Source organism: Falco rusticolus, chromosome 5, assembly GCF_015220075.1.
Source record: "Falco rusticolus isolate bFalRus1 chromosome 5, bFalRus1.pri, whole genome shotgun sequence".
Classification (NCBI taxonomy): domain Eukaryota; kingdom Metazoa; phylum Chordata; class Aves; order Falconiformes; family Falconidae; genus Falco; species Falco rusticolus.
Window position 1 is genome coordinate 58230570 of NC_051191.1, and position 25928 is coordinate 58256497.

General features: G+C 41.0%; 1 protein-coding gene across 3 annotated transcripts in view; it reads left to right on the plus strand.

The window, feature by feature from the left end:
* Nucleotides 1-3444: 3444 nt before the first annotated feature.
* Nucleotides 3445-25928, plus strand: part of MYH9 (myosin heavy chain 9) — a 74051-nt gene continuing 51567 nt past the window's right edge. Inside the window, exons 1-3 of one of the 3 annotated variants that reach the window (XM_037387835.1) lie at nucleotides 3445-3630; nucleotides 19523-19875; nucleotides 25512-25668. In XM_037387835.1, the coding sequence (XP_037243732.1) occupies nucleotides 19543-19875; nucleotides 25512-25668 (490 nt within the window). In that variant the 5' untranslated portion in view covers nucleotides 3445-3630; nucleotides 19523-19542. Of the gene's footprint in view, nucleotides 3631-4206; nucleotides 4370-19522; nucleotides 19876-25511; nucleotides 25669-25928 lie in introns of those variants that run through there. The other 2 variants (XM_037387836.1, XM_037387837.1) reach the window with 2 other exon arrangements.

The following is a 25928-nucleotide window of genomic DNA, read 5'->3' on the forward strand; positions in this document are numbered from 1 at the left end:
AAAGGAAGTTATGTGCTAATAGATGGTGCCTAAATTGCAGACAAATTTCAAGTTGTTCAGAGGATACAGGTGTGAAGTCCACAGACATACGTGGCTTTCTTCTACAGACCCAACTTCAAAGAGCTATTTCCTTTTGTTACGGTACATGAAAACCCTTCGGGTTCTCATCTGCATTTATAGGTGCTGCTTTGCATGGCTGTACATATTAAAGCCACTCCAGAGCTGCTTTTTTTGAGAATTTCTAATTATGAATCTGCTCTGAAACTATTGGTGTTGCAGGCTTTTGCAAAAGCAGGCTTAGCAATACCAGATTGTGACATTCTCCAGATCTGTAGAGATCTGTGGTTTCTATCTAAACCCACTGTGGTTGACATTTAGCAATGTGACTTCTCCGATGAAGTAAACACCTTTTGTCTCTGTCACTCTTCTTGTTTCAGTCTCTCAAGCTTGTCAGTAAGAAACTAGTTTTGGAAGAGATTTCTTCTGCCTCGCAACGCATTAGAAATTATTCACCAAAATGAAATGAGCCACTTTACCTGCTTGTCAGACACAGAAATCAAATGTCCCTACATTTATTGTTGATCACAGAATTGCAGGCTTCTCCTAGGGATTGCCGTTTGTCAACAAAATTAGGCCCAGTTGTCTTGGATTAGACCAGCATAGAGGAAAACACCGCAGTTCAGCAAAATAGGCATTTGTTTGGGTTGCAATTAAGGCTGGCAAATTGAAGAGGCATCTTTGCATGCTCACTGCTTCGTAAATATTTTTTTCCCCTCTAGAAACAGAGTACCATTAATATACTCCCACCAAACTGGTAAATCTGTCTGCTGTTGAGATGATGTTTATCAGAATTCAATGACCATTACAAGCTTGTTCTTCCAAAGGATGCTGGCTTGCAAACATTGATGGAAAATATGAGTGAAGCTGATCAGAAGGATCCAAATAAACATCCTGCCTGCAAATCTGTAGAAAGTAACAGATGTATAAAATTAATATGATAGCTTTTTTACTCATACTTGTTTCTCTCTGAGGTGTGTCTCTTTTCCTGGGTAACTTCCTGCCACCAGATCGACCCAATAACCTGTTGTACTTACTTTCAAAGTAATCAAGCTGTGGAAAATCTGACTTGCCTCATCTACTGCACATCTACAGATCTGACAACAAGGGAAATACACAGAGTTTTCAAAAAAGGTGGGATATACTTTAAAACTGCAGCAATCTTTGTTGTAAACTCAGTTTTGATGCTTTACTGCTGAAGTCATCAAGAATATTCTGATATAAAGAGGAGTATAACCAAGTTCTCAAGTTAATAAAAAAAAAAGGGGGGGGGGGGGGCAGGAGCAGCAGGGGGGAAGCACCAGTCCAGTCTTACCTTGACTTAAATCTTAGCATCAGGAAGACCAGAGTACATATGGAATTATGAGTCAGAAAAGAACCTAAAAAATTTAAATGCCCAGTATCATACACTCTTCAAAAGTGACTTTATTGGCAGCCTTTTTATGTCTTTATTTCATACTTGCAGTCATCTTTTATTTCCCACATTACTACTGCTGTCAGTTCATTCTGCCTTTTGTATTAGCTTTCCCAGCTAATGTGCTATTTTTCTCCTTTAAGAACTCTATTTAGACTTCATACTTACTATTTTCCTTTGCTTCCCTTTCTTTTCTCAGCTACTTGGCTGAAGAGGCAGCCTCTCCTGTTCTTAAAAAGTTTTTGATATATGTAGTAACCTCCACTATTTTCATTCTGCTTAATTTTCATGGGAGAATTTAAACCCCTGTTGTTCAACCAGTAAATATCCTTTCCATATGTTGATCACTTATTTCTCATGGATCAAAATGACTCACTGGATACTACAGATCGTTTCACCACCTAAGGTATCTGGTTACGTTGGTATCTCTGGTTATCAGAATTCCAGCTTCATTTTTTGCCTTGATGTACTAGCAAAGTCCTATCCTGTATGTTCCCTTCTCACTGCCAAATCAAATTCTCATTTCTGTTTTGCACCTGTATTTACATGTCTCATCTCTGTCTTTAACAATGACACCGCTGTATCTGATACACTGCTGTACAAATCTTGCAGTAATTTCTCCCACTGCCTTTTGTGTTTTAAGATACAAAGGTCTAGCATTGTTTCCAAACTGCTGCAGTGAATCTTTCTAAGCCTGAAGTGTTTCACTTGGACAAGAGGTGCTCACACGAGACACTTCTCCACTAACTTCTCACTTTATTCAAGCCTCTTTCACTTCATTTGCCTCTTCCACTTGTACCTTTGATAGTCATTGGTAAACGTCACCTCACATTTTCTGTCACAGGCACCTACATCTGCAAGCCTGCCCTCCTTGCAGAAAGCAGGAAGGCCCAAAGGGAGGGAGCCTTGTATTTCTTCATGCTTGTAAAATGTGCAGTAAACCTCACTTGCATAGCTGGATCTGACGTACAAACTTATATATGCTATACTCTTTTTAGAAGGACTTTTGTGTCTTAGCTACTGCTTCCCCCTTTTACTTGCTCTGTAGTTCAGCCTTGAAGAGTGCTGTAGTAAATGCAAACAGGCAGTATTACGCCACCTCTATCTTTTCACACCTCTGCAGTTGTGGCACGCCTTTTTTAATCCATTTTGGGCCTCCTTTAACACACACCAGCTATCCAAACACCTCAGCAGCATCAGGAGCTGCTTACACTGTTCCTTTGCCGGATGAAACAAAATTCTGACTCGCACCTTCCTATCGTGGTTATTTTGCACTATAAGACAACAGGGTTGAGCAGGGACAACTTGACCCGGTGGGGACCCCCCCGAATTTCCGAGGACTTCTAGCATGGCCTTCGGCGGGCGGGGCCTTAGCCCATGGCCCTGCTCCCAGAGGCTGACCCCGAGCTCCCTTGCCCCAGCCCTGGGGGCAGGCTGGAGCCGGCAAGCCCGAGGCCTCCCAGAGCGCCAGCGGGCCGCGCTCCCGCAGTGCTGAGGCCGGCGCTGGCCGCCGGTGCCCGCCCGGCGCGGGGCATTGTGGGGCTGGCTTGGCACGGCCTGGCGCGGGGGGTTGTGGGAGCGGCTTTTGGCACCACTCGACCCGGCGGGAAGGGGGGGCTCGGCCCGCTCCCGTTGCCGGTGGGGGGAGGCCGGGGCGCGCCGTTCGACCCTCCGCAGAGCCTCGGCGGCCACCACCGGCCCGTACCGCGCCGTGCCGCTCCGCACCCGACCGACCTCGGGGCTGGGCTGGGCTGCCGAGGGGCGGGCCCCGCGCGCGCCCGGCCGTTGCTAACGGCAGAGGGCGCGAGGCACCACCCCCTTCCTCAACGGCTCGCCGCTTCCTCGGCGGCTCGCCTCCGCCCTGCGGCCGGCTCCGATTGACGGCAGCGGCCGTCAGCTCTCCGCAGCCGGCGCCGCCATTGGCCGGCGGGGCCGGGGGGGCGGGAGGGGCGGGACGGCGGCGTTGCTGCGCCGCGGCGTTGCTGGGCCGCGGCGGCTCTTCCTGGCCGGGCGCCTCGCAGTGCCGGTGAGCGAGAGGCGGTAGCGGTGCCTGCGGGACGAGCCGGCAGCGTGAGGACGCCACTCTCTCGCCGCGAGGAGCGCAGCCGCCGCCGCCGCCGCGGCGTTTCCCTCCCTCCCTCCGCAGTAGCCGGGCCCAGGTGAAGCCGGTCGGGTAGGGCGGTGGGCGCGGGTGCCCCCGGTTTGCCCCCCTGGCGCCGTGCTTCCCCCCTGGCGGGTTTCGCGCCTCTTTGTCTGGCCGGGCGAGCGGGTGCCGCTCCCCCTCTGCTCTCTGCCGCTCTCCCCGCGGAGCCGGGCGGCGGGCAGCCCGGTTGGGCGCCCACCTGCAGTGCCTGGGATGCTCCCCGTCCCCCCCGGACTCCCCCTTTCCCCGGGAAGCGTGTGTGCCGCCGCACGCTTGCATTATGCCCAGGGAGTTGCCCGTCTCCTCCCTCCACGCCCTGCTGCCCGGCCGCCCCGCAGGTGGGGTGGGTGCTGTTATTCGCGCTCTTTTTCACAGGACCGTCCTCTTCCCCCCCGGTGCGTCTCCCCCCAGTTCCCCCCTCGCGTTCGAGTGTCCGTCCTTTGGAAGTAACGGGCAGGGGAAAATAGGACCGTTTGGCAGCTGTCAGGGCTGTAGCCTGAGTCACAGGCTGACAATCCTCCTGCAGACCTTGCAATGGGCTTGGCTTCCGCCCTCAGATCTCCACTTCCTCGTTCGGTTTGGTCTGTGTGGTGAAGCCAGGAGAGAGGGAGGAGGGAGTGACAGGGCAAGATGAAGCTTGCAGTAAAAACTCTTGCAGATAGCGTGTGCTTTCAGGCATCACCTCCGACAGAGTAGGGAAAGTTACCTGGATTCTAGTGATATCGTTACCAACCTGTCTCCAGTAGGTGTGGAAGGTAAGGAGTTTCATAGTCCCCGAGGGCTGTGTGTAGCCAGTGGGTTTAATAAGGATTGCTCCTAATTTCCTAAATACAGGGTGACATGAGTTTTGAGGCAGTAACATGACTCTGGTAATGAAGTGGGATTTTTTCAGAAGTAAACTGCCTTGGTCAGGAAGCTCTTAATGCAGTGGCTGTTACATACACTCCCTTCCCACCCCCCCCACTCCCCTTTCCCTTACGGTTCCTTTCCTTCCCCCTTTTTTCTATTAAAACACTGTGCTCTTCATCTTTCTTTCTCCATAGATTTTTCTTCTGTATCCTTTGTCATAACGTCCTGAGCTGCACTCCATCAGAGCAGACTAAGAACCTAAGCTTTCTTTCTAAGTGAGCAGGTCTGTCCTAAACAAAGTAATCTCTGAAGTATCGCGTAAGAAATTTGTGCTTCAAACTTGAAGAGATACTGTAGAAGATGGACTTTGGCCTGCAGACTATGATTTCTGTGCTTCTGCCCTACACTATAAAGAAATACTGTAATCTGCATGGAGGCTATTGAACCATGGCTTGAAAGATTAAATTACACATCCTTAATTCTCACCAAAGTAACAGCACTCTAAATCAGTTACTGCTTGTGTAAAGATGCTTTTGAAATTAGTCACTAGGTAACAATGTGACTAAGTTCACTAACCCATGGCATTCCAGTAAAAATGGCAAATTGTGGTGCAGATATGTATTGACTCATAGATGCATTGTTTGCAACTGTAGTGCTCTCTCCCAGAGTTGAAAAGACATAAGCAAAAATTTTTTAAAATACAAAGTTGTAACGAGGAGGAAGCAATTGATAAATGTAAGTGGGGTTGCCTTTAGCACAAAAGTTTTGAAGTTGTTAATCACAATTGCCAAAACTATATAGTCACAAGATTGTGCTGCTAATCTGACCTTGTAAAAATAACTAAAGTCATGAAACAGTTCTGTGAAGCTTCGTGTCAGGTGGAACTGTTTGAATTGACTTGTTCTCCTTCTTCATAGCTTTATTTGTTGTACTTATTCATAGTGTGTGTCTTTCTGGAGGTGGACAGGCAAAATTTTCAGTAACTCTTAAGCTGCAAAATTGCTAGTAGTGGATGGAAACAGGGGTCTGAACTTCTCATATTTACTGATCTGTAACCTCAAAGTGAGTATGACCAACACCAAGCCGGTGAGTTACGTGGTTCTTGTAATATGGTGTCATCTCTTGGATGCTTGACTTGTATAGGCAAGATCTGATTTTGAAAATTCCCTGGAGAAGAGACTTTGACCTCAGAGTTTGCTCTGCTGAGTAGCATGTGGCTGTTTCTGTATAAACAGGAAGACTAAATAGTCAGGTTCTGTCAGTTCCAGAAGAATGAGTGTAGAAACTGAAGGTCTTTTATTGGACTTTGTTTGCATAGATTGCTAGGATATTTCTATCATGGTTCTGGGATTTATTTTTTTTTTTTTTACTTCAGGTTGCTCTTGTAAGAAAATTGTTGCCAGAGTGATAGTTTTATCTGAAGAGAAAAAGAAAGCATAAGCTTTTCTTCATTATTTCATTTGGGTAGATTTTGAGAAGCTTGAGAACATTTTAAGAAGACAAATAGGTTGAGAGCTACACAATTATCTTTTAAGTGAATCGGGAATCATAGAGTGGTTTGGGTTGGAAGGGACCTTAAAGATCATCAAGTTCCAGCCCCTCTGCCACGGGCAGGGACACCTTCCACTAGACCAGGTTGCTTAAAGTCCCACCTGACCTGGCCTTGAACACTGCCAGGGATGGGGCATCCACAGCTTCTGTGGGCAACCTGTTCCAGAGCCTCACCACCCTCATAGTAAATAATTTCTTCCTAATATCTAATCTAAATCTCCTCTCTTTTAGTGTTAAACCATTAATGAATAAGTAATAATAATAAAAAATAATAACTTCACTTGCTCAGTAAAGTTGTAGGAAACAAATTACAAGAATTTCTCACTTAGGAGGCTAAAATATGCTGGTTGCCAGCACATGTATTTGATATTATGTAAAATGTTCTAGACTGTTCAAGCTGTGTAGCAGGCGGTACAAGATTCATCTTTGAGTTAAAAACTATGGTGGAGTCAGATACTGCAGGTGCTTAAATCTCTTTGCAACAGCACTTGGCACTGCAAATATTTCTACTACAAATGGGGAGAGGTACATTTACCACTGTAACAAAGTATCTTGAAAACCTGAATGATTATTATCTTGGCAGGTCTTTAAAAAATAATGCACTAAATGTTTATAATAACTGGTCATTCACAGGTTAGTCCTCTGTCAGACTGTTCACATGCAGGTACAAAGGAGCGTATGTATATCAGCATGGCTATTAACTACATGAAAACATACTTCAGTTGTACTAAGAGATTAAAGTAATCTGTCTAAACCCCAAAATTTTGTTCTGTTAATCTCCAGGATAATAAGCAGATAGGACAGGACATGTAGGTATTGTGATTCTCCTGAATCTTGTGTTTCTATCCCCATTCTTAGGCCTGTGTCTTGCCCAGATTTGTGTCACTTACGAGTTGGTGTGAGTATAATAGGGTGAGACTGTAAGTGTACCCACTGGAGGTACGGGAACCGATCTGGTTAATGCAAGGTTTACTGAAAGGGGAAGTCACAAGTTAAGGTTATCTTATCCCCCACCCGTCTGTACTACATCTGCTTTCTTGTGTGGTAACTTCAGGTTATTGGGTAATGTGCTAAAGCTAACTGATGACTAAAGTACATTTTAGAGGCTCAGAGTTAGTGTGCATGTCTACTAAAAGGTGTCCAAAAGTTTAATCCTGAGTTTATGATGTAATACGTATTTGTTCATTTGACTCAATAATGCACTTGGTGCCCTCTAACATCCAATTTTGTCTTTGATTTCTTGTATAAATACCTTATTAGTCTTTGTTTTCTTAGCTCATAATTGAGGCACAGCTGTTTACATGTTAAGTAGAGAAATTGTGTGCCTAACGTTAAGTCTTCTGTGGGTTGGAACAAAACTATAGTAGCATGGGATTGCCTACAGCGGCATTGTTTTTGCTGGCAGTTGCTCTAGCTTAATGGTGACTTGGTGACCTCGTACTTCAAATTTCTTTTCAGTTTAAGCACACCATGATTTTAATTGAGTTTCCTAGTGTAGAAAGAGATGGAAACTAGCAACCTGATTTAAATACAGTATGATGAGACAAAAACACAAATGCAACTTCTGCCCTGGAAGCTAATGCAAATGGGTGTTGTCCAACTAAATGAAATGCATCGATTTACAAGTTCATCTTAATTATGGTTTATCCGCTTCACTTTTTTCTTTAGTGACTGTGAGAACTTGTTCTGAGTACTTGAAGTAGTAATCTCAGCAACGATTTGTCTTGCAATCCTAGGCTACTGTAGTGGCTTAGCGTCTTCTGACCTCACTCCAGCCCAGCCATATTCAGTGTAATGGACTAGTCCCTGTTGTTAGTTAATGGCTCTTTGGCCTGATACTATTCAGCATAGTATGTTGCCTTTCTGAGCATCCTAAAAGGTCTAAAGAAATAGTAGTGTCTACAATTTTCCGGTGATGGAACTGTGATTGATTTCATTGTATGATAGTTAGTACTGCTAAGTCATGTCCTTTTTAAACATAGCAAGGTGGAAACTGTAAAATTGATCTAGCGTACTTGCCTACTGCAAATTATTTCTTATAGAAATATTAGATGTATTGCTGTTGGATGTAGAGGGGTATAATGAAATACAACTCTGCACACTGTGGTTTGACTCTATGACCTCTTTATGAAATTTATGCCTCTAGAGTTTTGTACATAGGGTTTGGATTCTGCTTGTCTTCATGACTAGAAATTTAAATTTCTCCTAATGCATGTATGCTGACTCTACTGAGAGTAGTAAATAAAACCACATGGATGAGTGATTTCGGTAAACTCAAGCTAATAATTAATATATGTTGAGGGAAACTGAACTTGAAAATCTGTATCGTAAAGTCTCCTTAACTGATGAATACTTCTATTCATCAAGAACTACCATTTTAAAGAGTCTCGGCAGGAAATCCATTATGATATATGCCTCAACACAGAACTGGAGTTCTGATTTGAATGAAAGCAAAGGCGGCGTTCAGACTTGTAAGAAAAGAGGTTTAGAGAAATTTTGCAGCTCAACTTGCACAGGATTGTCAAGTCAGATTATTAATTTTTTTTCCTGTTGGGTAGCTTCCTGTTTAAAATACAAGATTTAAAGCATGTTCTTGTAATAGTTTACTTCCCTTTTTTATTGTTTGTAGTGATGAGAGTACATTCATCTGTATTTTTCTTTTAAGGTCAAGACTTCACCAGTTCAGTTGAAATTAGGCTCTTTTAATCAACCTTGGAGGTGCAGTAGATTTGACTTTGGTTCAAGTTGGTTGTGGCCAACATTCAGTTCAGCTAGTTTTATTGACATACTTGGGAGTTTATTTAAATATGCAAGGGGAAAAAAAGGAAACCTACAGGAAAATTCTAAGTAAAAAAAAAATAATTATTCAGTTGCTTGTGTCTCTTTCTCCAAATGTGACCGAGTTAAAACAACTGTTATATCAGTTTGTAGGTAAATTTTCAGTTAGTAAGCTCTCTTTGATAGGGACTGTTAACACTGTAGGTCTGCTTGCCATTTTGTGCAGGAGATTCCAGTCTTGCTGTGCTCAGAATGCATAAAATCAATTATTTTGAAATGTGTGAATACAAATTAAGTTTCACTGGTAGTGTTTCTTTTCCTTAAATTGATAGTCTGTCTTAGGACTAGGCATATTTCAACAAAATAAGATACTTAAATGTAAGAACTTGGCAACAAATACTGAATGTAAATCTGAAGTCAGACTGATGAACTGGATGAGAAAGTTCCTGGCTAAGCACTTGGAACTAGTTGGTGGTTGAGGTAAATTGACTTTTGACAGTTTTTTTTTTTTTAATGTACATGGAGAAAAATACTCTCTGGCTTCCGTTTTGGCCATGTAATTCATAGTTTAAAATGTAGAGGAAGGTATTGACATTTTTCTTTGGTCTTTTTTCTTCCTTTTTTTTGGGGGGTGGTGGTGGTTGGGGGGGTGGGTAGTTGTATGTTTCACAGTTAGTGGAACGGATCAGAAGGGGTGGATTTGAGATGAAGGTATCCAGAAACGGGCAATTTAATTAATAAACTACTAATTGCAGGTAACTATCTAGAGAACAACTTTAGTTACTTTTTGCTTGTAAATGCATCTGAAGTAGTCCACGAGATTATTTTTTTTATTAATGGATTATTTTTTTTTTTTTTTTTTAGCAAATACAACTTAATGTATTTTATTCTTCATAGATGTTCAGATGTCTTTGTTTTTGTTGTTCAGGGATAGAGATATTTTTATCTCTTTTTGACATGAAGTAAAATTATTCAGACTTTACAGAATTGTTTAAATAAATGGATATGGGATTATAGATACAGGTATATGGTAGACTTTACAATAATTAAGTAATTGGGTACTTGAAACTGTCATGTTTCAAACGGATGTGTCTGCTTACTGACAAAGGGAATTTTCTTTCTTGGAGGAGCACAAGTACAAAATAAGATTTCTCCACAGGTACAGAAACCTCTTTAAACTGTGACTTAGTATTTGTGAGTTAAACTGGTTCACTTGGCTTTTATCATCTATGTTATATTGCAGTATGAATGTTTATAGCAGATACTAAAATCTTTGACCTTTCATTACGCAGTAAATTCTTCTGGAATTGTTTTTATGACCCTTCCCAAGACAGAGTTTGCAGTTCAATGCAGTATAAGATGGGAAATGTAAAATGAGAACACAGAAATGTGATGAGGAAGTTGTATTAGTCATATTTTTTCTTTAAAAAAGGGATTGCCAGAATATGAGACAAACTGGTGTAACTTCTAAAAAATGATCTACATATTGTCTGTGTAGCACTGGTATATATGTGTACACAGTCAGTTTATCTTCTTCCTTCACATAGTGGGAATAAATTATTTTGCATGGCAAATTTAAAGTTTTTTCCTAATGGGCAGAACTATATGGGTAAATTTTAGTTCTTTAATGCTCTAAAAACTTGATATAGATTTAACTGATAAAAATTACCATGCTGTATTATATTACCATGCAGTTCTACTGGGAAGATGTACAACTGCAGTAAATGGTTCAGCTCTTGCTTGTGTAGATAAGGAAAAGCATATCATAGAATCATACAATGGTTTGGGTTGGAAGGGACCTTGGAGATCAGCTAGTTCCAGCCCCCCTGCCATGGGCAGGGACACCTTCCACTAGCCCAGGTTACTCAGAGCCCCATCCAGCCTGGCCTTGGACACTGCCAGGGATGGGGCATCCACAGCTTTTCTGGGCAACCAGCTCCAGTGCCTCACCACCACAGCACTGCAGTGTATATGGTTGTGGAGAATGTTGTTAACTATGGTAGAAACCCATGAAACAGTTCTGCTAGTCTGTGGTCAGTGTTTCCTCATGTTGTTTTTTATCCTGTTATGCCAGAAAGCAAAACTTTGTTGGAAACTTTCAATTTGTATTTGCCTCCACTTATTGGGACCGTGGAATATCATAGTGTCAGTCTCCTGTCAGAAAGGGATAATTCTGGTTTTTTTCCAAAAATGTATTTTCCTGTAACGCCAGGATAGAGAAGATTTTATGTGCCATATAGCCATGAGTGTAACAGTTTGCAGTGGGTTCCTACTCCAAGTACCCCTGCTTTTACACATTTCAGGTTGAAACATGAGTCCTTTCTTTTCTTTTAATGCAAAAATCAGGAGATCCAGAAGGAGGGCATGGCTGGATGAATTCTAAAACAAGAAATGCCTAATGCTGTTCCTTTTTAAAGACTGATATATTTGACATTTGAGGAAGAAAGCACAGGTCAGGAAAGGAACAAGCTAACCAGAAAACAACTGTGAGGCTGAAGGGTATCGATGAGGGAAGTGTTCATTGTGCGCTCTGCTGCAGCAGAGGCTTTCTCTAGAACATTGGTTATAATGGATCGCTAAGTAAGGGGCCATGAAGCTCTGCAAGACCTTGAATGCAATAGGGAAATGTCACAATCAAAATGTTTCAAGGTTTTTCACACCATTCTGAACTTGATATTTATGCTCTGCAAGGCTTTCAACTTGGCCTCCTTATACATTCTGGAACTTAAGGCTATGCCATTTTTCCTTCGGTGTAGGACTTGCTGTTCTCATATCCAGAAACAGCAATTTTCCTCCTGCCTCCCCCCCCAAGATCACCTTCATAAACAGAGGCACATCCTCTTAATGAGTCTTACGTATGGCTAGAAGAGTTGAAAATTAAAGTTAGACCCTGTAAAGGTGGTAGGCTTCTCTTGTGCCAGAGTTTTTGCCTACCACCACCATAGCTGCTGTTAATGGTGGAGTGGAACTATCGGAAACAAGAATAAAATACAAGATATAGCAGAAGGCTGTTTGTACAGGGTCATAGTTTGGCACAGTAGATTAAGCCGTAAGTGTCTAGAGAAACTTGATTCCCTGCTCCAGTGTAAAAATAATCTTTTTAAAAATGGTTTGCCAGACAAATTTGCACTGATTCTTGGTTCTTTCTAACATGAGCTGGAAGAAAGTTAGTATTATTGATGCTGTGATCAAAGTAATTTTTCAGTTAATGTAAGCAAGAATAATTGCTCCTGTAAGATGACTTTATCTTAGCCACATGCCTGCTAAATATTTGTCTCTAAAAAAGTGAACCAGAACTGTGTTTTTCCTGTATTTTTAGATGTAACTCTTTTATTCCTTGTTCCCTCTTGTGATGAAATGAAACCTGGCATTGACAAAGATGGTAGGGAGCGCTAATTGATATGGAACTCTGTATTGGAAGAGCTACCTTACACTTCAGTGCCCCAGAGAGTTCTTGGCAGATAGCTTTTTAGCCTTAAATCAGAATATTATGGAAGGGATGAAAAGTGACCCCGAGATAATAAGGACAGGCTGAAACTTTCCAAGCTCTTCCTCCCTCTCTCATGCAGTGTCCCTAGGGAATTCTGCATGCCTCATCAGAACTTTTGCAGTCCATTATGCCTCCTGAAAACAAGTCTTCCAGCAAAACAGCTTGAACAGCAGGGATGGGCTGCAGTTTTCTGAACTACAGCTGTCTCCTTAAGTGGGATTACTTTGCTGAGTGGTCACGAAGAATGTGTTCTCCCCCTGGAATGTTTTCCTTGTGGGCACACTGTCTCTGGAAGAGGAATTCTCTCCTCTGCTGAGAAGGCATGTACTGTACACGCACTAATGAGAAACAACAGTTGCAGAAAGTGTATTATGCAGGATTGTAAACGTTGAATATTTATTCAAAGTGAATGGGGTTGGGTGGCAGCCAGCCTAGCTTTGTCATGCTAAAGACTGGACTTGAAATCAACAGAAGGCTACCCTCCCCCTCCCTAAACCAGTGTTTGGTGTGTTTAAACAATGTGCACAGGCTTCACAGAACTGATTAACTTCATTGGTGCCATGTTACATGGTAATGTGTCTTTGTGTCTCACTGAACTGAGAAGGTGTAATTAAAATAGGGTCATGCATACCCTCCCTAGCATTAACTTGGGGAAGCAATGCCTGGCCATATTTGCCCATAATCTGCACGGGTTAATTTCTTTATGGTGTGCAGTGCAGTTACCCAGGATCATTTCTGTTCTTGTATAGCCTGTGGTGAAGGCTGCACTATGCCATTTTCACACTTTACTACCCAAAACTAGCCTCTTCAGCTTGGCATTAATTTACGTTGCTTCTGCGTGTGCTGTGCTTGTAGCTTCTGTTCTCCAAAATCTTGCCGTTCATTTGAACCCAGTGGAGAGAAAAGGTGACTGCTAAGTGGCATGTAAGGACAGTGTATTACTTGTATGTGGCTTTTTGGCCTTTGCAGTTTGTGATGGAAAGTCTCAGGTTTTCACAGAGCATACCTCCTTTGTCAGCTGTTACAGTAGAATATACAAGTGCTGCTTCACATGTACCGGGAAGTGGTGCCTGACGGCTGATGAGAGCTGGCTATGCAGAAACTGAGAAACGTTTATTCCATGTTTCTTGTGCTGAGGATGCGTGCTAAGTACCTCTAGGTCACCTGGAAGATACAGAATTTCCTTCAACTTGTTTGGTGTGTCTTACATGTAGTCTGGTTGGTAGATTACTTTTGTGTAACACAGGTATCATTTACATATTAGAGTCCTCCTTGATTTTTGGAGCCCTGTGCATACAGAGAGGGCACTTTAGTGCTCTACCTTGAGTTTAACTTACAGTAGTAAACATGGTATCTGGCAAGTCTGGGCAGCACTACAGTCAAACTGAATATGCAACAGTAATTGCCAGCAATCTGCATTCCAGTTGTGAAATAAATCTTTCAACAATGTATTTTGTACATCAGCCTGTGACTAGAGAGGAAAGCAGTGAACTACAGTAAGCCTAACAGCAATCATTATGAATCCCAAATAAAGCTGAACTAGAAGAAATGGATCTGTGTGGCAGCACAGTGTTCTGAACAAAAAGGGTAAGTGTAGCTGAATGCCTTCTGCTCCGAGGGGCTATCTATGGGGGAGTATTAATTGCAAACTCGTGTACTTGACTGGTGGTTGTATTCTCTAGTGGAATAACTGAAATTCATGATTCTTTAGTTCAGCATAAAGTACTGGTGTGTCACAATGTACTGAGAAACAAGCAGCTACAACCAGTCAGTCCATCAGTTCAGCTTCCTGCCAGCTTTTCCCCTGCCATTTCTCCCTTTCCCCCACCCCCACCCCCCGGGATTAATTTCTCACCCTTAGTGATTCAGACTTCAGTTTTTATATAGGTGTCAGAAGCTGGAGCAGTTTGTGCTAACAAACTTCGCAGTTTTCTTTCCCATAAACATCCTGGCACATGGAGCTGTGAAGTGTCAGCCTAGTTATGTCCTAAACAGATGAGATCTGAACAGTTTCTTAGTGAATACAAGGGAATTGTAGCGAGGTTTTTTTGGTGGGTTAGGTTTTTGGTTTTTAATGTTGTCAGTTCATGGTCACTGTAGGCAGTCTGGCCACTAAAGTCTACTTACTGTGCTTTCTAGCTGCGCTTAATGCAACTGTTTCTGTTGGTTTGATGAACTGTATTCAGCTGGCTGGAGAGAGTGAAATAGTTGAGTTTGCAAATATAATGCAAGTATTAGCTGTTTGGATTGTACACTTAACAAGGATTCCCATCATAGGAATGTTACTGACCAGACTTAGTTTGAATCATTAGCTTCTTCTCAAAGTCAGATTATTTTTTAAATGCTGTGTATTAACAAAGAATCAAGTTTCTTCACTGAGGACAATTTAGTTGTAGCTGAAATGGGACTGTAAGTGACTGGTAGTGCTAGTGTAAAAGTAGTTTCTAGTGTAAAAGTCTTGTCATGCTGTAGAAATGGTGTACATTCCTATTGGTCTGTGAAAGGCCTTTTGTCTTGTGCTGCATTCTCTCACCACTTGCTAAAGGTAAGCCCCTTTGGAAAATGGCATGAGAATTGTGTCCCAGAAATACTTTTAAAATGTGAACTGTATGAACAAAGGGAAATTAACTTAGTCTAAATGTGTATGCTATTTTCATTCTTTTTGTCACCCTGATCTTTATGGCAGTTCCTCTTGCACTGCTAGTATAAAAGCCACTAGACAAACCATGAGGGGGGATCATTTCATGTGCAATCACAGAAAGTTTTTATAACAGTGCCTTACTAGTAGATATGAAGCAGAAGAAAACTTTATTGACATACGTCCCCTTTCATTCAGGCTCCGTCTTCTAGTGAAGTTCTGAAATAGTGATCTGAATCAGAAAGTATACAGTACACGTATCTGGCTATCTATAGCCCAGTATTTCACAAACTTCTCATAATTCATTAAAGTAGGGAAATGGTTTGTGATTAAAGCGGTCTATTCCAATGCAATAATGCATTTTTGCTAATAAAGAGACTGAAGCCTAAAAAGAACAGTCTGGAGATCCTTACTTTTTTAATGGTGGTTCAGATAACTCAGAACTAGAAGTGCTTTCTCTGCCTAGCTAGTGCTCTAATACTTGTTAGTAAGTGTGATGCTTAAACTTTTGCCATTAATGCTCTTCTGAATATTCTATTTCTACTTCAGCTCTTAGCTCGATAGTTTAGCATAGCCCAAGCTCAATTTACTGAGCAGTGGCTCAGTCCCAGAAGCAATTCTGTGGCTGCTGACAGAATAAACATGGGGGGGGAATAATACAAATATTTCTGGAAAATTATAAACAGATAATGTTCTATGCTTTTAGTAGTTGCAAAACACTGTAATTGAAAGGAAGGGACCATATAGCAGAGTCAGCTTTTAGGCTTTTCCAATCCAGACAAGGTGTTTGTGTCCAGGTTTTTGGGAAGCACTTGATGCTTTAAGTAGGGAGAGGAGTGTGCAAAGTGGCTCATAATTCAAGTCTTAAGGGTATGAAATTGTAGGAGGCGAAGGCAAACTTCTGTCCATATGATTGTATTCAAATGAGGGTTTGGGGTAGTTCTGCCTAGTTCAATGGGAATATATAGCATCCTAGCTTAAAGCCAGTGTTTAATTCATTAATCGCAAAAGAATCTGCAGGGAAATATGTATGTAAAGGGTTCTTGGATTTTTTTTTTTTAGTATTGGACTGCATATTAATATCTGGGTCCCATTCTGTTCATGACTGTAGAGATTGCCTTGCCTCCACCTCTAACTATATGGCATCTTTGTGACAACTATGTAGTTAAATGGCAAAAGAGTGTCTTGGTGCCTGAAATAATGGAAAACAAGCAATGTTTGACCAGCCTGTTCTCAGACTGCTGTGAACCACAAAAAGGGAGCATACTGGGTTAACAGGGAAGTGACTGCAGTATTTCATTTTTGGAAACAATACTAGGAAGGAGGCATTTAAAATCAAAATAAGGATGGTGTGTCTTCCTTCTCTATTTTTTGGTCGTCTTACCTGTAGACTGGTGTTGCATCAAAAAGAATATTGTTAACGGTATTCTCATCTGGCAGTTACACAATAGTCATGTAAAGATAAATGTCCTTACCTCACATAATTATCTACACCCAAAATGCAAACTACTAGGCAAACAAATTGCTTCCTAATTTGTTTCTAAAATGGTCATGACTTGCATTTGTTAGGATTGCTGTAAGGCTGCAAGAGCTTACTGGGCTTACTTCCTTGACCACTTAAGGGGTTTTTAGAAATGCCCAGTGACATGCAGCATAAGCTAGGAAGATAAGTTTTGGAGGCTGAGAGATGGAACTTGCTGAATCTGATTCCTCTGGTACTGTTCTTGTGGAGAAGGCAAATTAATGGTTGGTTTGTGGTATTGCTAGTTTAGAGGCCCTGTGGGTTAGAAGTCAGCCTCGAGAATAGCACTAATGCTATGTTATCTTAGCATGATTCTCCAGCTTTTTAGTTCTAGTACCTGATGATTCTGTTCTGGAGAGTATGAAAACTAGTTTAAGATGGCAGCAGCGCACAGCCCTATTATCGCCATGCAACAGGGTAATTTTCAAGTCTGTTTAAAGTTTGAGATGCAGACCATCTTTGAATCGCCTCACTGTTTGGTAGTACTGGCATAAAAAACTTAAATGTTTGAGATTTTAGAGTAGCTATGTTAGGCTATTTCTCTTCTTACTGTGAAAGTTGTTGTTTTCCAAATAAAAAGGGATAGATGCTATAGAATGATCCCTTACTGGATGAAGAATGCAGTCTTGCTGTATGCGAGATAATTCAGGGTTCTCTTCCTACGAGGCATTTAACCTCTCTGCAGCTATCTTCTTTCCTTAGTTCTCTTCAGATCTAGAACTGGCTGGGGATACCCCTTGAAAGATTTCTTGTGGTCTTAAGTATTTCTTATCCAAAAAGAATTAGTCTTTATCCCAGAATAAATCTCCAAGGCGGATTGAATGCATGTACTCTTAACAGTAAGGAAGTGAGGAATATGTTTCACTGTAATGTAGGACACTTCAGATGGCTGGTTACTTAGGATTCATCAGGAAATGATGAAACTGAATTTAGCTGAAGCATACTGCCTCTGTGTCCTGCCTGATTATAGCCAAAAAAGGCAACTGGTTAGATTCTGGGAGTTGCATAGGCAGGAAACTCTGTAATGGAGGGCAGAGCACAGCTGTTGCCTTGCCAAACCTGATACAGCTCTGGACACAATTGAATATTCTTCCCCCCTCTTCCCTCCACTCCCTTTTTTTTAACCCTTTGACCACAACCTGCAGATGCTACGCTGCAGTGTCATGGAATTGCAATATCTTCTGTTGAATTGTTAGTCTTCTCTATTTCCTACATACTCTGTCAGGCTAGCTGTTGTGGCATGATCTTGGAGCTCTCTTGACAGCTCAAGTTTTTCATGTCAGCCTTTTGATTACTACATCTTATCTGCAACAAATCTCTTCATTGTGTACCCATTAAAATCTGGATTTTTCAATAAAAGTATGAAAAGCTAGGGAGGAGGAATTGCTCTGAGAATCACCATTGCGGTGATTGAAGTGGAAGTGTCAGCAACCCAGTGGGGAAGGAAAGGTGAGGTAAAGTGTGGCATAGCTGCTTGGCATATCCTGTAAGGCTTAAGGCAAAGATTTTATGCTCAAGCTAAAGGATATTATTATTTATAGAGTAATTTTCTCTTTCTTAGCTAAAGAGTTTTTGACTGTGAATATACAGCTATCCATACAGTCTCTGGCTCAAAGTTGTGTACCACCTACAGTGATAGATTTGTTGAAGGGCATTTCCCTACATGCTTACAAATTAATGGTGTGGGTATTTGTGCCCGTCGTTATTATAGCTAATGTTTTTCTGGCTTCATTCACTGCTTGCTAATGCTGGGACTCAACAACTATTGTTGCTCTCAGGCATATTTTGTAAGTTGAACTGCTTCTGTCCTGCTCTCAGTACCTTTTTGTCTGTGGTATCTATAGTCAGACTTCACTTATTTGATTTGCAGGCTGGTTTGTAAATACGAGTACGTTCTGTAGAAAAGTGATCCCTGTAGATCCTGACAGCCTTCCATGATGTGAATATTGATGTTTTCATTTCCTTTTCTTTTGGTGGTAGAGAGCTCTAGCTTCTATGCAAGCTATGAAAAAAATATATTGAGGACACTGGTATCTTTGTGAGGAAGGATTCAAGAAGTAATGTTTATGGGACCTTGTAAAGAGGCTGCTGTTACGTGGTTAATGAGCCTTGACGTATGCAGTCCTTTCTTCTGATTGAAAGGATTTCTGAATGGCACCAATAAAATTGCTGCCTTATAAACTGGAAAATCCCTGGCAGTAGCATTATGGTTTTGATGAAACACTAAATCTAGGGTGCCATTTTTGGAGCATACTGCCTAAATCTCCATTTTGAGGAGTGATACTTTCTCCTCTACCCGACCATAGCTTCGTAGAAGGATCCCAATAGAGGATTTTTGGCTGTTAAATTTCCTGACCACCGGTTTATTCTGTTAGTGTCTTGGAGGTATTCTGCTACTGACCGTTGTCTAGAAAAAAAGATTCAGACTGGTGGGCTGGATGATGCTACTAAGCTGGTGATAGGAAATATCTGATGTTGGTCTTAACTGGTGTCTTCATTATTGATGATGTCTTTTAGAAGTAGAGCATGTCTTATGTATTGTCTGGACTGGTATATGGCATTTGGAAGAAGTTGTGGTATTTGATTCATAGCTTATCAGAACAAGAACACAGGAGGTAAAAGTGTTGATTAAACAGTTATGATTATATTCCTGAGCTAATATCTCTACTAAGTAGAGCAGTGAAGGGCTAATCTTGACCTGAACGTTACTGATATAGCATCTGATGCTATGGGTATTGGCGCATCTTACAAAGTGTTTGATGCTTGCCACTTTAATGTGTTCTTTCTGCCAAATAACATCTTCCAAATACTTAACGGTCAGTGTGTTGTTGGATTGCAGTTTTGTTTTTTTTTTTAAACTGCTTGCTAGTTTGGTTTTCTTCATCCTCTTGGCAAGCAAAACCTTGACCTTATTGGAAGTTTGACAACTTACCAGTGCTTACTGACATGAAACTAAACGAGGAGGAGGCATGCTGTGATGACCAGGGACTCAGAGTACTTAGCGTGTGCCTGTCTGCCTTTAGGAATTTTCAAGGCATCTTGAAGCTTTAAAAATATCTCTCCCCCACTTCTTTTCACAGGTCCCCAATTCTAAAACACAATGTCGCAAAGAGATGCAGATAAGTACCTTTATGTGGACAAAAACATCATTAATAACCCTCTGACTCAGGCTGACTGGGCAGCTAAGAAGTTGGTATGGGTTCCCTCAGAGAAGAATGGGTTTGAGGCAGCTAGCCTGAAGGAAGAAGTAGGAGATGAAGCCATCGTGGAACTGGCAGAGAATGGGAAGAAGGTGAAAGTAAATAAGGATGACATCCAGAAGATGAACCCCCCCAAATTCTCTAAAGTGGAAGATATGGCGGAGCTGACATGCCTGAATGAGGCTTCTGTGCTTCACAACTTAAAGGAGAGATACTACTCAGGACTGATCTATGTAAGTAATCTTGTCTATTGAGGTGAGAGCTCTTGCTTACATAGTATGTGAACTTAGTGTAATCACTTTGCTTCTAAAATATGTATGTTAACCTTTCATTGCCCCTACATGCAACTCTCATGCGACTTAGCTTCTTCCTTCTGCTTAAAATGTTTTCGCTAAACTATGCCAGTCCCCCTCTAGTTCATGTTGAAACTTTCAAGGAATGCTGTGGTAAATTTGTCTTTAACATTTTAAGGTCTTTGTTTGCAGGATGTTTTGAATGCCATTTTACTTTTAGCAAGAAGTGAGAGCAGTTGGAAAGTGGTAAACAGGGAGTCTGATCTGAACTGAACCAAATAACAATAAAAACACAGTTCTAATATACCTAACATCTGAATTGCATTTTTCCATGTCTGGAGCTTCAGTGGGAAAGGATGCTAGTGCCAAACATTTTTTGTTACAAAAATTCTAGATCTGAAAGTGCCTTACTAGAGAAGGCACATATGTGCCTGCATGTGCTTACAGATAGGAAGTATTTCCTTTTCTTTCCACCAGAATGGACCAGAGCAGAGATTCCTGCTTCTTATTGCTGTGGAAATGACAAAGATACCATTTGTGGGACCAACGGTCACACCCAATTAAGCATGCAGCAGCTACTTCACTGAATACTAAAAGCAGTAAACAGGGAAAGGTGGGGAAGGAGAATTTGGAACCTTGACCTGGTTCTTCAGTTCCCTTCTGATTTTCCTCTTCATGTGGCCTCTGTTTAGCCAGCAGGTGTTGGTCATGATAGCCTCTGCTTTATTAATACTCTGCAGGCATGGAATGAATGATTAAACTCAGTGGTAATGTAAAATTTGGGTGTAATGACTGGTTAAAACGTGAACTAGTGTTTCTTGGTTTATTTATTCTCAGACTAGCCTCTGCTTACAGAATTAAAATGGGACAGTCTGAGATGGAATCCTGAGGGATGTAGAAAATGCTAGATGTTCAGTATTTTTAGGCACTATGAAATCTTCACAGTAGATTAGGAAATCTATTAAAATAAATTGTATGAAAGAATAAATTTAATATAAAAACATGTATATTAATACAGTCCTTGGAGAAAATCTGTGTAGATTTCCCCTCCCCTGCATGTTATGCTGCCAGACCCCAAAAGCTGCCTCTCTTGTCATATGGAGAAGACAATGTAAGTAAAAAATCTGTGCAGTATCTATCTGTATGTTTGGGGTTTTTTTTGTATGCTCTCTACTTCGTCATACCCATGGGGATATAGTCTTTTATGTAGTCATCTTATTTGGCAAACCATAGATGATCTCTTCTGCCCTAACAGGAACTGGTGGTATCTAAGACACCTCGTAGCAGGAATTTACCCTAGCTATGCATCTTGAATAGAACCTTTTGTGAACCTTCTAAGTTAAGGAGCATGAATACAAGCTAGGAACTCTGACTCTGGCTATTGCTGTGACCGCTGCTCTTCTGGAGTGGCGTGAAGGCATACAGAAATTACCAGGGAACAACTGAAGGATGCAAAGTGGATATAAATTTAGTCTGACTCCCACTGTCTAATGACAAAAATTTTGAGATGTAATGCAGTTGGAGGTTGATGTAGTTAATTATTCTGTGTTGTCAGTAGCTCCTTTGGCTATCGGTCAAAGTCTATTCTCAGAGGGAAGAATTTTGTTATTGAGATGACATAGGATGTTCAAGATCATGTGTAACATTTTTAGAACAGGAAACATTGCTAGGTTATGTAATAAGTTGAAAATAATTCAATGGCATCTTGAAGTCTGTTGCACGCTACATAATGGACTGTTTCACATATCTTGCAAGGTATCCTCTGAAATTTCAAACATAGTCTGTGACTGAAATAAATTGAGTTCTTCTAATTGGATTGCAAGAAGTATTAAAAAATCCACACACCCTTCACCCAAATAAACCTAGCATAGTCATTCTTTATTACAGAATCTTAGTTTTGCCAAAACTGTGTTTCTGTGCACTTGTGAAATGGACTGATCTTACCTGTCAGCAGTTCTTGGCAAGTCAGGAGATTAATGTGAAGGCTTAAAATACTTTCATTGGAGTGGCTGTTAGCTGATCATTAATCCTCTTGAAGAAAAAGAATACACGCAATGTATCTCTAGCAAAAATCTTTCTGGAAAGATCATAAGCATAATTTAGTTCTGCTCTTGTCCTTTCTTCTTTGCCAGCAGCACTGTGTGTTTTTGTGGCACGCTTTTATTTTTTTTTAACTTCATTTTTCTGTCTGCCCATCCTATAAAAAAGAAGGGGAAGTCTTATGGCGGGTGCAGACAGACTTTGAGCGGGTAGTGTTAAACATTTCAGGAACTAAGAGCTTGAGTCTGACACCAATTTACTGTTTGCATGGGCTGATTACTTCTGCACTGTGGTGACTTGACTGACTTTCATATTAACCCTTTCTATTCTTAATGCTTTGTCAGAAGATCATTTTCAGCTTCTCTGTTGCTTACCTGAACTGCCTTTGTTTGTATTCAGTGTGAAACTCAAACCTCAACCTTACATGTTCCAGTTATTTCATTGAAGTTAACAATTGCTGGAAAATAAACTCTGATGTTGCTTTGTGCCATGCTGCAGACGGTCCTTTCAGCTCTTCAGAGCTAGTTTAGCAGTTAGAAAAATAAAACTAGTTCCAGTTTGGCCTGTGTGTCACTTGAAATAGTTAGCAAAAGGTAATGCCAGAATTCTGTTTTGAGATAGTAATGTCTGAAACAAACTACAGATTTCCAAGCCAGCTACGCTTATAATAGATTAGCCTTTCAACTGCAGCCTTGGTTTCAGTTCAGGGATTTATGCATATAAGTCTTTATTTGTACTTTAATAAGATGAATATGACTCTTGTCTTCTCTGTGGTGGCAGCTTCTGCTCAATATAATTTGACTTGCTTCCTACTTAAAACTCTTGTCAGTGTGCTTGGCCAGCAGTTGTGACATGATGGTCTTGCTCAGTTGCCTGTCTCAGCCATGATTAGTTGCCTCTCTTTATTAGACAAAAATATCACCTCACACATCTGTCTGAGATCATTATACTGTAAGGAAAATTCCCTTAGGTATTTCTCCTGGCAACCAGAATACTGGAAGAAGGTGATGGCTTCTTCCTGCATACCTGTTTCATGGCTTTGTTGCTCCAATTGAAATTAATGTCTTCTATTTTCTAAATTGATGTGCTTATCTGTAAGACTGCTTCAGTCCAGCTTCAGACATTTACACTATTCTTAACTGAAAAGCAACAATTCTAGTTTGTCAGCAAACATGGCCATAAAAAGTCAAACAAATACAGACTAGAAAACATTACGTTCCTTGTGGAATACAGTACTTGCTATCACTTTTCTTTTGCTCTCACTTCTTTCTAATCCCCCTAAAGCAGCAAACAGGCATTTAGCTTTATTAACATCTTCAAAGGAGAGAAAAGTTCAGTCTGTGGCATGAGTTACAGTTTTGGGGGGGATGAACAGACACCAGGGGCTATATAGGGCACCTTCTTTTGATTATTGTGTGCATGTTGCTGCTACCATGGGATTTGAGGCAAGATGGTTGCTAATGCAGACAGTTGGAACTGGCAGCCTAGAGGGTTCTGTTCACTTGTTTTCTAGAATTCTGATAAAATTACAGCTTTTATTTTAACATCTCAGTTGACTCCAATGTCAATTACTTCTGTACCAGTGTAAGAACAAGGTACTGTGATCATGCTACTCTTGAGTCTACTCCTTCTACCTCTTTGTCCTACTCTGTCTTCCACTAGTGTAGTCAAAGGTCAGAAAAGCACAACCCAGTCTTTCAGCTGCTATTCTGTGCTGTAGAAGTGTGGTCTGTCATGATGGAGAACTAAGGCTAAGGCAAAAGGAACTAGCCTTGCCAAGTCAGTTTCTGCAAAATCCTTAAACTGTTCCTTCAAGCACTACCTCAAACTTAGCCTGACTGAATGTCTCACTGAAGCTTAGTTTCCTGGAACTTTAGAAGTCCTACGCTAAAAGATTTTTAGCCAACTTTCATAGTTTCCCACTTTGGAAAGAGATTTAGTATTCTCTGTAAGCTATTCAAATATTCTTCAAATTTTTTTTTTTTTTTTAAAAAAAAGTACATCTGGAAACATATCCTGATGGTTTATACTGCACTATGGAAAAGGAACCTTAAATACCTGTAAAAATTTTGCTTTCTGTAGGACATAAGGTGAAGACTGTATCTGAATCTGCTGCATATAAGAGTGGGCTAATTACTTAATGCTAAGCCAGCATATAAAAAATTTGGATATAAGACAACTTATGTGTAGTAGATGCTATTTTCACCCTTCTAATCACTGTAGTCTAATCCTTACCTTTATCTAGCTAAAGAGGCTAAATCTGATTAAGTACTCTGTGTTCATTGTGAAGAACTCTTCACCACTCCGAAGTACCCTTCACTGAGCAAACAATAGAAGAGATGGTAGCAAGAGAAATAAATTGTCAAATGTACTGGTCTTTGCAATTGTCTGCTGGTAGCATTGCAAATTCCTGTAGAAAGCTGTTATTCTCCAGATGTTTCAAACAGCTGCCACTAAAATGGACAGGGAACTAGGGTAGCTCTAAAGTCTAGGAGCAAGGCTTGGAGTGCTATTCTTAGAATATCTAGGAAATATCTAAGAATCCTCTGCTCCTCCTATTCCCTTTGCAAGTAAAATGTTGGTTAGGGTTGTTTTTTTTCAGGTATGGAGATCTCAAAGATATTTTGTTTCCTTTTAAGAAGCTTAATATTTCCACTAGAAGTATTTTGACAATTGTCTTCCATTAGAACTGTAAAAGTTAACTCAGTGGAAACCAATTGAGAAATCAAGGTTTGCTGTCACACATCAATGATTTAACAGTTTGAGATGAATTAAAGTGAACTTTGGCAAATCTTGTTGACTTTTTGAGCATGGGATGCTTTGGAATTGTTCTCTATACTAACAAGTTCAGAACTGTATTACATTAATGACCTTACAGTTTTGAATCTAGTTTTAGTTATACATTAGAAAACATATATGTTACGTTATAAATCATGGAAGTGTTCAGGCTGGAAGGATCTTTGGGAGGCCGTCTAATCCAGCCTCCTGTTCAGAGCAGGGTCAACACTGGATTCAGGCGAGTCCAGTGGCCTAGAAGACCTCTAAGGTGTTGTATACTGGTCTTATTTTTCTTTTAGTAACTATTTTGGCTTGAAGCTTTATTATGTTGTAGCTGATCAGTTACTGGATAAATCCAAGAAATGAGGCAGAACATAATAATACGCATGTTTCTGGGAGCTGAGCACCTACCTCATATAATGAAATAGACACTTCACTTGAATATAGGAACTTTGAAAGGAAGAAAAGCCAATCCTCGTGGACAGGGAGCAGGCCAGTTTGATATCAGTGTGACTAATGTGTCAGTTGATGCTCTGTGCATGCCTGGAAATGTTGAGTACTAGTCAAATTGATATGACTTCAGCTGTTGCTCAGATTCTAATACTGCTTAGTGGGAAGCATCCCACATGGCATCACTGGAAGAAACACTTAAAAAAGGACTGGTTGGTTTGTTTTTCCAAGTAAATACACTGTTAAAATGTGCAAGTATGCAACATTTTTAATTCCTGTCTTTATTTGCTGGGGCATTTTCTTTCCAGACCTACTCAGGCCTGTTCTGCGTGGTAATCAATCCTTACAAGAACCTGCCCATATACTCGGAAGAAATAGTGGAGATGTACAAAGGCAAAAAGAGACATGAGATGCCCCCTCATATCTATGCCATCACAGACACAGCCTACAGGAGTATGATGCAAGGTGAGTGCTGAGTGAGATAATGACTCTTGTTGAAATCACAAATCAAGGTTGCAGTCAAAACACTGTAGAACAACAATTCACTTCTATCAAAAGGCGTTGTTGTCCCCTCTGTCCTTGCTGACAGACACCTCACACCTACTTGGTACCAGCATTTGTGTTCAGGTGAATAGCTGTCTTCTGCTCTAGTGGATTGAAGAACCTTACAAAGAGTCTGGCAGGGGCTAAACTTGACATAAAGAACAGACTGCTGTGAATGCGCT